At 35.6% G+C, this 13,746-nt stretch overlaps 1 protein-coding gene across 5 annotated transcripts in view; it reads right to left on the bottom strand.

Moving 5' to 3' along the window:
• LOC107004566 (eIF-2-alpha kinase GCN2) overlaps positions 1-12,738 on the bottom strand; it is a 59,276-nt gene extending 46,538 nt beyond the window's left edge. For 4 of the 5 annotated variants that reach the window (XM_027913107.1, XM_027913108.1, XM_015202812.2 and 1 more), the window contains exons 1-4: positions 12,419-12,738; positions 3,148-3,216; positions 3,002-3,061; positions 2,782-2,887 (exon numbers count right to left, since the gene is read on the bottom strand). In XM_027913107.1, the coding sequence (XP_027768908.1) occupies positions 2,782-2,887; positions 3,002-3,061; positions 3,148-3,216; positions 12,419-12,552 (369 nt within the window). In that variant the 5' untranslated portion in view covers positions 12,553-12,738. The remainder of the gene's footprint in view (positions 1-2,781; positions 2,888-3,001; positions 3,062-3,147; positions 3,217-12,418) is intronic. The other variant, XM_015202810.2, reaches the window with a different exon arrangement.
• Between the last annotated feature and the right edge of the window lie 1,008 nt (positions 12,739-13,746).

A 13,746-nucleotide genomic window follows, 5' to 3' on the forward strand; every position in this document is an offset into this window, starting at 1 on the left:
TTGCCAACTGCAAGGATCTCCTACTTCGGTTGAGCACTCATCAAATGAAATTAATCATCAAGTTACTCTTCAAAAGGGTATTAGGACTACTCATAACACATATCATGTCTATTAGTTCACGAGTTATCACCCTTTGTTGCCATCATATCATCCCTCTTATTAGCTACTTAACAATACGATGGCTCATCTAAGTTGTTGAGAAAATAATTACTTCACTGTCGATCAAAACAACAGTTGAAAGTCGTTACACTATCAAGATGGATGTTTATGTGAAGATTGATCGTCTCAAAGCTAGTGCTGGGGACAAGGTAAAACTAAAACCGATAGAAGAAAATTTTCACATAAGTCCTAAAATCTGTAGAAATAAAAACAAATTTTATTAAAAACAAAAATAGTGCAGACGATCAGTATATGTGATACTAACTAGTCGAGATTAAGGTTTAGTTATTGTTGTTACACTTCCATTACGTCTAAGTTTTGCATGTCATTCTACAATTGTAGAAGAGAGTATAGGATGTGGGTATCAAAATGTCAGCTATATACCATTAAAATTCATTTTAAGGGTGATTTAGTCATATCCATCTTCTGATTAACATACACATTGCTGACTTAACCTTTTATATTTGACGTGTCAGAATTTTCTAGCTACTATTATTAGGTGGCTTTTATTCCTAATGCTAACACATTTATATCTATTCCCAAAGGCAACACACGCACGCACGCACACACACACACACACACACCCCACACACACTCACATCATGGTATATATAAATTTCTAGCTGGAGATTTTCTTATGTTTTTAATTCCTGTAAATTGTTCATTTTGTTGTCAAAGAAGAGTCTCCTCAGGGGATATATTTGATCGATCAAAAATTCATACTCAAGTGCTTTATTCATTTCAACGAAGTTAGAATGAAATCATTGGCTTTTGGGTTGCTGACTATTTTTTCCATCTCTTTTTATTTCTCAGCTCTCTGTTTAATGGTTTGACTTGAATTTTCAGATAACTCTTCCACGTTTCAATACCTCACAATCCCTCATTCTTAGGCATGTTTACAAAAACATTCACACTGAAGTAATTAGTTATATATATGATGTAATTTACTGAGCATGGAGTTTATAAAAGAAAAAATAAGTTTAAAAAATTTACGATCTAAAATAAATATAGATATTTTTCTGTATAAAATCATCTCATTAAAGGTAAATGAATATAAAAACGTCTCATTTGATTTTGTAACTAGAAATCAAAGTGTGTTACATATGTTCAATTTGTCCATATTATATTACTCTTTCCGCTTGAATTTTGTCACACACACAGTATATTCTCTTTGAGCATATTTGTTAATCAGATCCTGCTTTAAAGGTCAACTTGATTAATTTCTAGAGTAAACGATACTTTTATTAAATCATTTACAAATTTTCTTAAATATAGATTTTAATCTGACATGAAATTTAGAAGTGTAAAAAATATTTTTTAAAATTTTGCAGTATTAAATTAAAGATGGGTAGGATGTCCAATTTTTTTAAATTAATCCTGCGATTTTAAAATGTGATATGGAAAGTTAATGTATTGAGATGTTATCTAATCTTGTGGTTTTTGATTTAAATATGTGGAAAGTTGAAATCAGTAGTGATAGCTAAAAAACAAGGAGAAATGCATTTTTGTAAATGGCCTAAATGGAAAAAAATATATATATAGAAAGGGTTTATCTACACTATTGTTCTTGGGATTTTCCGTTTAAAAGAATTATATAAAGTATATAATGGATTAGGGAATCAACTCACCGAACACAATGGATTGATATAAATATTCAAATTACTTACATGCTTCAAAGTTCAAAGCAAGTAGAATCTTATGCATTTGCTTATACTAATATTTTTCAATTTAAAGTTGCTCCAAATTGAATTTCTTGGATAATATTTGCTCTATCTTCACACATAAGAATGAATTGTACTATTAGAGATCATTTGGTACAAGAATCGAATAGACAAAGTTATTTCATGAGATTAATTATTTTATGATAGGTATGAAGTAATTTATTTCATCTTTATAGTACAAAAATAAAATATAAATTTATATAACTAATTATATGCATCATAAAATAATTTTGCATATCCTCATACCCTATAATTCACTAAACAAACGCAAAATAAAATAATTCTGAAATTAATTCTTGATTTGTTGGACCCGTGCTTGCACAGGCATAACATCTAGTTGTAGAAATAAATGTGAGATTTAGAGAATCATTAATTCAGAGAGAACCCTTTCAAAAAACAAATTAGTTGTAAGCAAAATAGTATTTTTTGAATGAATCTACTCCAATCCAGCAGATTCAGCTTCCATTTTAACAATTAACCAAGTTAACCTTTCAACTATGCACTACTATTCAAATTCGTTTGAACAATTTAATTGGAATGGTAACAGAGAATTCATGTAGTCAATCCCAACTTTATTAGGAGTTGTGAGGTAGTTTATCAATTCGGCTGATTGATCGTAGCTCACAGAACCTACAGCCTTGAGCTCCCATTTTTTGGCATCTGCTAAACCTATATTTATCTTTAGCTGCACAATTTAATAAAGCATAAACTCTAAGCCTATTAAATATGCCGATCATCAGCTTATTTCCACCTAGTTAGGAGTTGCAATTTGAAATTCCTGACTGCAACAACTACCAAGTAAGCATAGAAGAAAAGAGTCCGACTGAACCAACAATAACAAGTATAGTGTAGGAGTGGCAAATATTATAGTGCTAGTACTACATCAAAATTCATTCTCTACCTGATCATAAAGCAATGATAAAAGGTTGCTAGCATCAGCTTTGGATAAACCTTTTTCTGGTATTAGCTGAAGCTTTGGGCACTTGTACGGATACCCTGGCAAACACCTAAAATGCAAAGGAATGCAGACAGGATGAAATTAGGAGAAATGAATACCCAGAGAAGAATAGTCTATAGACAGAAGAGCAACAAAAAGGTGCATAAAACTGCAGCCTGCTAACCTTACTGAAAGAAGAGCCGACACATCAGAATCCTCATAGCCAGCATCCTCAGAGTATGGCCTGTTAATTCATGTATATAACTTTGGTATAAAATAAAGAAAAGATAGAACAGAGGAGTTTTATCAGTATTTCTGATGTCCAAAAACCTGAGCTTGATATGAATCTGTGAAGGTGACTTTGAAATAACTTCACAATCTTCTTGAAATATGGCACACCTAAAACATATTATAAATCAATGAGATGCAAAATAAACTTCTCTAGAATAATCATTAATTGGAGAAAGGTTAGTGTTAAATTTGGCTAAAGTATATACTATGTAGAATAATCATCAATTGAAGAAAGGTTAGTGTTAAATTTGGCAAAAGTATATACTATGTAAATAGTAAATATAGAATGATTCTCATATCCCGTCACTAGATAAATTAGAAAATTTTGTAGGAATGTAAATTATTTTTTTTTGATAAAGTAAAGTTGTATTCCTCAGCAATGAGGGTATGCTGGCAACCATCAAAAAGATTTACATCAGTGACCCAAAAAAAACCAACTCAAGAAATTGCTACTAAACTTATAAAGAAGAGAAAAAGTTTAAAATTTGTTCAGCATCTCTATACCCTCCTCATTACACGAAAAACAGAAGGTCTTCATACAACGAATTTGATCTTTTGTACTGATTTCGCAGTATTTTCCATACACCTCTTGTTTCTTTCACTCCAAATAGTCCACCATATACAAGAGGATATCATGTTCCACCATTTCTTCTGGCTCTTACTCCCCTCTCTTCTCACCCAGCAACTAAGAAGGTCTGCAACTAAGAAGGTCTACAGTGTGTTCTGGCATTGTCCATTTTGTGTGTGTTCTGCTTAGAAAAATGGCCCATAATTGAGCATTGACTTTTCAATGTAGTCTCATTTGTCTCATTACACAGTGAACACCATGAGGCTATTTCAAAGCCTCTTCTTTGCAGCTTCTCATGTGTTAGGCATGCCCTTCTAGCAACTAGCCATGAAAAGCACCTCACTTTAGTTGGCACTTTCTTTTTCCATACCTTACTCCATGGTCCAGAGATTTCCCCGGAAGTTCCTTCAATTTCCTATTGTATAATCTGCTGACTGACAACATACCATCATGATTTTGTTTCCAAATCATTACATCAACTTCCAGATTTGTGCCCTTGAAATTATCCAGCGTTTGTAGCACCTCGGCTACTCTCCCTATCTTCCAGTCATTTAGTAATCTTCTGAAGTTGAAATTCCACCCTTGTTCAAACCATACCTCATTTACCATTGCATCTGGATACGAGCTGATGATATATATGTCCGGATAGGAAGACATCAAGGAGTCCTGACCAATCCAGTGATCTTTCCAGAAAAGAACCCTGGTCTCATTCCCCACTTTGTGTCTAATATTTTGTTGTAGTTGGCCCCACAAATTTTTGATAGTTCTCCACACCGAGACACCATACGGGATATTCACCATATCGGAAACCCACGGGCTATCTGGCCGTAATTGTTACTAATAACTTCCTTCCAAAGTGCTTGATCCTCTCTTCCGAACCTCCACAACCATTTTGCTAACAAGCACTTGTTTTGTAGCCCCAAGTTTCTGATCCCTAACCCCCTTGAGCTTCTACTCAGCAAAGCAGTTTGCCATTTGACAAGATGTATTATTTTACCTTTCTTGATTCCCGACCAAAGAAAATCCCTCCTCAATTTATCAAGTCTTTCTTCCACTTTGGCCGGCATAAGGAATATGGACATCACATAGGTAGGTAAAAAGTCTAGAACAGAGTTTGTCAGAATGGTTCTCCTGCCAAAGGATAGATATTGAGATTTCCAGTTTGCCAGCTTCTTCTCAGTTTTTTCAATTATATCATTCTATATCACTAGCTCTTTATGGTTGTTTCCAAGTGGCATATCTAGGTAAACAGTTGGAAGTTTTTCAATTCTGCACCCCAAAATGTTTGCTAAGGCCAAAAATCTGTGTAACCTCTTTGATGGGATATATAGAACTCTTCCTCCAGTTGACTGTCAAACCCGCCTCAAAGACTACCAATATCATTCTGACAATTCTAATTTGTTCCTCCTTAGCTTCACGAAATATGACAGTGTTGTCAGCATAAAGCAAATGACAAATCTGCATATCCACCCCTGAGAGATTGCCTGCTTTGAATCCTTGCAACAGTGAGTTTTGAGTAGCCACCCTCATCATACTATCGAATCCTTCCATGGCTATCATGAAAAGGAAAGGGGAGAAAGGGTCTCCCTGTCTGAGACCTCTTTCTGAGGGACAGAAACCAGTAGGTTCTCCATTTATCAGAATGGAGAACCTAACAGTTTTTATACAGACCTCAATCCATCTCAACCATCTCTCACCAAACCCCATTTGTTTTTACATATTGAGCAAAATCTCCAGTTGACATGATCATATGCCTTCTCAATGTCTAGCTTGCACATAACTCCAGAGTCGGCCCCTCTGAGTCTAGTATCTACACATTCACTAGCAATAAGGGCAGCATCCATGATCTGTCTGCCTTTTATGAATGCCATTTGATGTTTGTTTACCAGTTTGCTAATTACTTTCTTCAATCTCACAGCTAGCAGCTTAGCTATAATTTTGTATACCACGCCTATCAAACTTATGGGTCTGAAGTCCTAAGCTCAACTGCCTCTGTCTTCTTCGGGATAAGAGTCACAAAGGTGGCATCAAGCTCTTCTCAAAGACCTGCTGATCATGAAAATGTCTAACGGTATTTATGATATCTATCTTGAGCATCTCCCAAAAGTTTTGATAGAAGCTCATAGAAAACCCGTCCGGGCCAGGAGCTTTGTCGCTTGCACACAATTTGATTCCTTCTACCACTTCTTCTTCATCGAACTGTCTTTGTAACCAGTCCTTCTCCTCCAAACTGATGCTTTCAATGCCTTGTAAGTTTAGACCAGGCCTCCAATTCTCAGTTTCTCTGTATAGTTTCTGATAGAAATTGGTAATCTCTGTTTTGATCTCATCAGTATCAGTCAACTCTCTGCCATTTACTTCCAATTTTTCAATTGAGTTTATTCTTTTGTGTGTTGTGCCCATCCAATGCTAGTACTTGGTGTTCTTGTCTCCATGTTTGAGCCATTGAATTCTTGACGTTTGTAGCTATCTCCTCATTCCTGGAAGCTTCATCAAATTCCCTAGATAGATGAACTTTTTGAAGGAGTTCATCATCAGTCAATATTCTCTGCTCTTGTATCTTTTCCAGACCAGCAATTTGATTATCTCTTCCTTCTTTTGTTTCCAGTTGACTTTGCTCTCATAGCTCCACTGTTTCAACTTCCCTAACAGTAACTTCAATTTGGAAGCTAAGATAAAAGAGGGGGTCCCATTTACTGAGAAGGAACACCACCAATCATTTACCTTCTCTCTGAAACCTTCTACCTGCATCCACCGTCGTTCAAACTTGAAATAAGATTTCTTCAAGTTTAGCTCCCCGCAAGTTAGCATCACTGGATTGTGATCAGACTCTAGTCTCGGTAGAAGACTTTGTCTAATTTGTGAGAAAGAGTCGTCCCAATGATGAGTAAAGAAATCTATCCAGTCTAGAAGCAGTCGAATGATTTTCACCCCTTCTACACGTGTACAATCCTCCAAATAAAGGAGAGTCAATTAGATCCATTTCATTTATCCAATCTGTGAAGTCAGACATAGCCTCTGTTAATGTCTGGCCAGCTGATCTTTCCGTGGGATATCTTGTCACATTGAAATCCCCACAAAACAGCCAAGGACCTGTGCATGTGTTCTTTAGATTGATTAGATCCCTCCACAACTCCCTTCAGTTGACTTCGTTACAATCAGCATAAATTGAACTAAGGAACCAACTTAAGTTCGTATTAATGCATTCAAATCTACATGTGATTACTCGCCCAGAAGCCTCCAGCGATTCACCTTTCCACATTCTTTTGTAGGAATGTAATTATAACCTAATATTTTCTTTCTTTATGCACAATTCCTATCAAGGTTATTTAAACCCCAATGGCTTGAGGGAATAATCAAGGAACATATCCTCTCTTCTTTTCTTATTTTACATGGTATCAAAGCTAGGATTTTAGTCTCTTCTCTAATTTTCCCTTTCTTTTCCCGACAAAAGAAGACAGTCTAATATCTGGTTGCTCAGATCGGCCATATCAAACTACTTCTAAATCACACCTCCCACTTGAATAGCGTACCCATCGACCGGCAACCCAAACTCACTGAAAAGGACGTCGAACGTGCCTCCACAAGCCGACAAGTCTGCAGTTTCCGGCGGCACATCAGTTCGTGCTCCTGGCATGTCACGTTTGGGAAAATTTCCAGACACTTTTTAGCAAACATTTTCTTCTCTGGTTCGACTCGTCAGCCGGACATCATCCATCAAACTTCTGTTGCAGTCCAACCACCAAAGCACTATCCCGATGGGATTAGATCATTGTTCATGTGAGATACACTGTTCCAGAAAAAAACTTTCTGGTTTTTCTGGTTGTTGGTTACCTCTTCACACCTATTCTACTACTCTGAAGATTTATTTCTGAATTCTCTAGTTTCTTTGAAGTGAGTTGGTTTCTGGTTTCTCTGCCTAGTTTACCCACTCATTTTATAAAGGATAAGTACTTTTCTTTTGTAATGGGTGAAAATAAGATAATTGAAAATCATATTAAAGGAAAGTCAATCTTTTGTATGCTATTGAAGTGGCACTGGAGATACAATCAAGAGGCGGCTGGCTTGTGGAAGGAAGTGATACAAGCAAAGTATAGTAGTTTTAGTCATTGGTGCTCTAATAAAGTCAGTACCTCTTATGGTATGGGGTCTGGAGAGATATAAGGAAACTGTGGGAAATACTCTTCAGTGATGCCTCACTTATGGTGGGAAATGGGGAACATATTCAGTTTCGGAAAGATATTTGTCTAGGAGACACTCCTCTAATGAATTTTTTCCAAACATTTTCCAGATTGCATCTCATCCAGACTCAACCATCTCACAGTACAGGGAAGACAATGTGTGGAATCTGATCCTAAGGAGAAATCTTAAAGACTGGGAGTTGGAAGAGGTTTTTAGCCTTATGGCCACCATTCAGACCAGTGCAATCAACAGTCAACGCAGGGACAAACTTATCTGGAGACATAGCAGGGACGGATCCTACTCAGTTAAAGCATGCTACATTCAATAAAGCTCCAAGAAGACCTTAATTGATCGAAATTAATCTGGAGAACTAAGTTTCCACCTAAAGTTATTTGTTTCAGTTGGATTACTCTAAAAGACTCTTGCTTGACTCTAAAATAATCTCATGAGGAGGAAATCCCAAATACTCAACAGATGCTACATGTGCTTGTGCAACTCAGAATCTATTAATCAATTGTTCCTTCATTGCACAGTTGCAACAGGCCTATGGAACATGTTCTTCTCACTTTTTAGACTCACTTGGGTCATGCCAAGATCATTGAGAGAGGCCTTTGTGTGTTGGAGTTCTTGGAAAGTTGGGAAGTCCATCAAGCGGATCTGGTCTTTGGTTCCAGCCTGTCTTTTATGGTGCTTATGGATGGAGAGGAACAAAAGGTGTTTCAATGGTACCCCAACATCCATCTCTACCGTTAAAGCAAGATGTTTGATTACTCTTTTTGGTTGGGTTAATCTCTCTCCTGTACTTGTTTGATTACTCTTTTTGGTTGGGTTAATCTCTCTCCTGTACATAGTGTCGATTCTTACCTAGAATTTATCAGCTCCATAGATCTCTGTTGTTAGCTGTTTAGATAGCTTTTTTTGCCTTTTTGGGAGCTGATATTTCTTTCTTTTGTAATCTGTGCATCTGCTTGATGCTTTGTTAATGACATTCTTCTTACTTCATCAAAAAAAATCAATCTTTTCTTCCACACCATCACCAACAATTACTACAATAAAATTATATAGTGCCAATTATGCTTTTGGGTAAACATGTTCAAGGTCTATATGTGGTGGATTCTTCTTCTCTGAATGCAGGAAGTGTCAAGCCTGAATGCATCAACACTAGGTGTCATTCTGCCTTAGTAGAGAATCCTAAGAATAAAGTAGGCATAGATCTATGGCACAAACGATTGGGTCATGCTCCATTACATACTTTGAAGCAGTTGAACAATTTGAATTGCAGTGTTGACAATGTAAACTTTGATCACAAACATTGTACTGTATGCCCTTTGGCTAAGCAAACTAGAATTCCTTTTAATCTGAGTACTTCACAATCTGATGCTTGCTTTCATGTTGTTCATGGTGATGTCTGGGGTCCCTACATGGTACCTACTTATGATGGGAAAAAGGTATTTTTTAACCTTGGTGGATGATCATTCTAGGCATAACTGGATATTTCTGTTGAATTCCAAGTCAGAAGTTATAGTTGTCCTGACTGATTTTTTGCTAATGATAAAGAATGTTCACTCTGCAGTTGTTAAAATTTTGAGAACTGACAATGGTTGTGAGTTTTTTAACTCTCAAGTTTCCAACTTACTCAAATCCTTAGGGATAGTACATCAGAGTTCTTGTGTTTATACTCCTCAACAGAATGGAGTTGTTGAGAGAAGACATAGATACATTTTGGACACTGCTCGAGCTATCAAATTTCAAGCAAGTGTTCCTCTCAGGTTTTGGGGAGATTGTGTAGCCACTGCAGTGTATTTGATCAATAGGTTGCCCTCTCAGACTCTTCATGGTAAAATACCAGTTGAGATTCTCTCTAAGTCCTCATCAGATTTGTCTCACTTAAAGGTCTTTGGTTGCCTAGGTTATGTAACTTCCTTGAAGAATACATATTTGCACCTAGAGTTGTTCCAACTGTTTTCCTTGGTTATTCTCTAACTCAGAAAGGCTACAAGATGTATCTTCTTCAGGAAAAATCATTTACAATCAGTCGAGATGTAGTGTTTAAGGAAGATGTATTCCCTTTTCAACACTTGTCCGCTACATTTCCTCTTATATTTTCTCCCCCTTTGTGTTCTACTCAATACTGTCCAGCTGATTCTATATATGTTCCTCATGATCTTGTTTCTTCTCCACATGATGCTATTGAAATTAATCCTTCCATACCAACTGAGGCTGCTCCTTTGTCTGTGTCTCCTTCAGTTGAGCCACTTAGAAAGTCCTATAGAACTCCTAAACCTCCCATTTGGATGAAAGACTATATTGCTCCTCCAAGAACACAGATTTCCTGTCATTTTCCTATTTCCAATTATGTAAACTATGATTAGATCTCTTCCTCTTACAGTTCAGCATTGACAGCCTAGTCAACTATTTTGGAGCCTACTTCTTTTTCTGAAGCTGCTTCAGATCCTAAATGGATTGCAGCCATGCAGTCAGAGATTGCTGCTTTGATGGATAATAGTACATGGAGTGTAGTTGATCTTCCTTCAGGAAAGTCTCCAATTGGGTGCAAGTGGGTGTACAAAATCAAGCACAAAGCTAATGGAGAAGTTGAACGATATAAGGCACGGTTGGTTGCTAAAGGGTTTAATCAGAAAGAGGGACTAGATTATACTGAAACCTTTTCTCCAGTTGCTAAGATGGTGATTGTCATGTCTGTTGTGGCTCTTGCTGCAGCTAAGAAGTGGTTTATCTACCAAATGGATGTGCATAATCATTCCTTCAAGGTGATCTCTTTGAACAGGTTTACATGACAATTCCTCAGGGATTTGACAGTCACAGGGGGAATGATAAAGTGTGCAGACTGCACAAATCTCTTTATGGTCTGAAACAAGCACCCAGGCAGTGGAACAAGAAACTTACTGAGGCCTTATTACAGCTTGGTTTCAAACAAAGTCATTTTGACTATTCATTATTTACCAAAAAGATTGGAATTCATCTAGTTGTGGTCTTAGTGTATGTGGATGATCTCTTGGTGACTGGTAGCTGTCCTAAGTTGATTTTGCAGACAAGGAATGATCTCAAGTTGAAGTTTAAGATGAAAGACTTGGGTCAGTTGAAGTTCTTCTTGGGCATGGAGTTTGCTAGATCACAAGAGGGAATTCATATAAGCCAAAGGAAGTATGCACTAGAGTTGATATCAGAAATGGGGCTTGGAGGTGTTAAACCTGCTAACACACCTCTAGAAGCCAATGTCAACTTGACCTCTTTTGAGTATGACAGTCATTTAAAAGGAGAAAAAATGGAATCCAGTGATCAATTATTAGAAGATGTTGGTCCATATCAGAGACTAATTGGAACACTCTTGTATCTAACAATGACTAGAGTGGACATATCTTATGTTGTGCAGGTGTTGAGTCAATTTATGCATATCATATGGAGGCAGCTCTAAGGGTGGTCAGATATGTCAAAGTTGAACCAGGTCTTGGACTGTTAATGCCTTCAGAAAGCTCAAGCAAACTAGTAGCCTATTGTGACTCTGATTGGGGTGGATGTCTTGAGTCCAGGAGATCAGTTACAGGGTGCACTGTGAAGTTTGTTGATGCCTTAATATCCTGGAAATCCAAGAAACAGGAGACAGTAGCAAGGAGCTCTGCAGAAGCTGAGTTCAGAGCCATGGCATCTACAGTTGCCGAAATAACCTGGCTGGAAGGTTTGTACAAAGAGCTACGAGTTAATATCAAGCAGCCTATACAGTTGTTTTGTGATAGCAAAGTTGCAATTCAAATTGCTGCTAATCCAATATTTCATGAAAGAACTAAACACATTGACATTAATTGTCATTTTGTAAGAGAAAAAATTGTTCAAGGACTGATTCAAACACTGCATGTATCAACAAAGGAACAACTAGCTGATCTGCTCACTAAGAGCTTGGGAAGACTGCCACATGAATACTTAGTTTCCAAGATGGGATTGAAGAACCTGTTTCAATCATCAGCTTGAGGAGGGGTGTTGGTTAGATGTATGACAGCTAGAAGTAGGGTAGTTTACACGATAATTATTCTTGAAGCAGTTAGAAGGTTAGAAAGTTGTTAAGAGGTAGTTAGCACAGTAGCTTTCTTATATATAGACATAGCAATGTAAAAAAAAAAAAATTTAGATGTTTTTTCAGATTAATGAGAATGAGTTCTCCTTCTACATAATTCTCTGTATCTTCTTCTTTCTGATCCTTTGCATCTCCTTGATTGTGATTACTCCATAAGTTTTCACTCATAAATTTCATAGATAAAATATAATAATTGACAATTATGCACTCATGTATTTTCCATCTATATTGCATGTACTTCTCCTTTGCGCTAATAGACCCATGTTAAATAGATATTGCATTTGTCAAGGTAACCAGTCAAGATGTTTTTAAAATACACTAGAAACTTATTGAAACATGAATATGTCCATACCAGATGCTAACCCCATAAATTCACACCACATACAGACCCACAGTACCCATGTCCATTTCGAGAAAGCTGGCAAATACTGTAAATTGAATTAAATAGAGTGAGTTGAAGAATGATTTACAATGCAGTGAGCTCTTCGGCCACCAATTCAGAATTATCTTCATCAATCGAATTGTGATCTTTGGATGAAGTTCTTCCCTTGTTGCGCCGCCCCACTCCAGTCTTCTTCTTCTTCTTCTTTGAACTTTGCCCCATTCTTCTTCGCGCCTAAAACGAGCTGAAACTAAATTCCCCTAGATTTGATCCAACAAAAGAAACTATTCAATCGGGCAGATAGGCAATCGGTAGCCCTTTCAATTTGTATGCCCTTTTTCTGAGATTTTGTACAGAAGGAAATGGGGGCGCGAGACAAACTACACTGAAACCGTGAAAGAATGAGCTATTTTAAAAAATTTACAAAAAAAAAAGGTCTAAAATTGCTTTAGAATATTTGAATTGATAAAAAATTATATTCACTATTAAATTTAGCCGCACTATGTATGGTGTCTAAAAAATTTTATTTTTATTTAATTTTTAAATCCAAGTAGGTTAGTTAATAAATTTTATCATTTAGCTTTGTAATTTTAACTCAATTCATAAATTAATTTTATCAAAAAATAAATATCTTAAATTAGCAGTACGGTCAAATGCCTATATTTTTTTTGGTTGAATAGTACTTATTCTTTTATGTTAGTTATAATATATAATTAAGAATTTATGACTTCATTATCCATTTGAATGAATTCTCAAAATTAAATATGGTAACTTTGATGTTTTGTTAAAAATTTAAAGTGAGATTTTTAGTTTTTTAAATTTTTTAAAAAATATCAAAAGAATTAAAATAGTAATAAATTCAAAAACAAACTTAGAAATATGAAAAATTATTCGTAATAGATAAGCTATCTATAAGTTGAACACTTAAAAAGTACTTCAATATTTATATATTAAAATATAAAGTTCTCTATATATATTGATTTTTTGGAAGGAAATTGGTGATACATGATTTTAATTCGGTAAAATAATTTTTAGTGATATAGAATTGACATAAAAATAATATATTATTGTTAAAATGCATAATAAAATAAGTAATAAATGAACAATTATAAATGAATGATAAAAGGTTTAATGTTAAGATTAAAAAAAAAAACTTATATATCTACTAAAACTTATAATTAGACTCTTGAATTTTTTCTAAATAAAGTAAACATAAAAAAATGTTCATAAATAATATGAATATTTATAATTATTAACGATAGATAATATTTTCTTACAATTAAAGTGTAGGAGAAAAAGTTAAGTAAATTTTTAGAATCATTATAATGGAGGATGAATGGTTAAGTAATAAGTATATTTGAAATGATTATCTGTATTAATTTTTTCCTTGATAAATTCTCTTCTATAATTCTAAGT

Source organism: Solanum pennellii, chromosome 11 (genome assembly GCF_001406875.1).
Source record: "Solanum pennellii chromosome 11, SPENNV200".
Lineage (NCBI taxonomy): Eukaryota > Viridiplantae > Streptophyta > Magnoliopsida > Solanales > Solanaceae > Solanum > Solanum pennellii.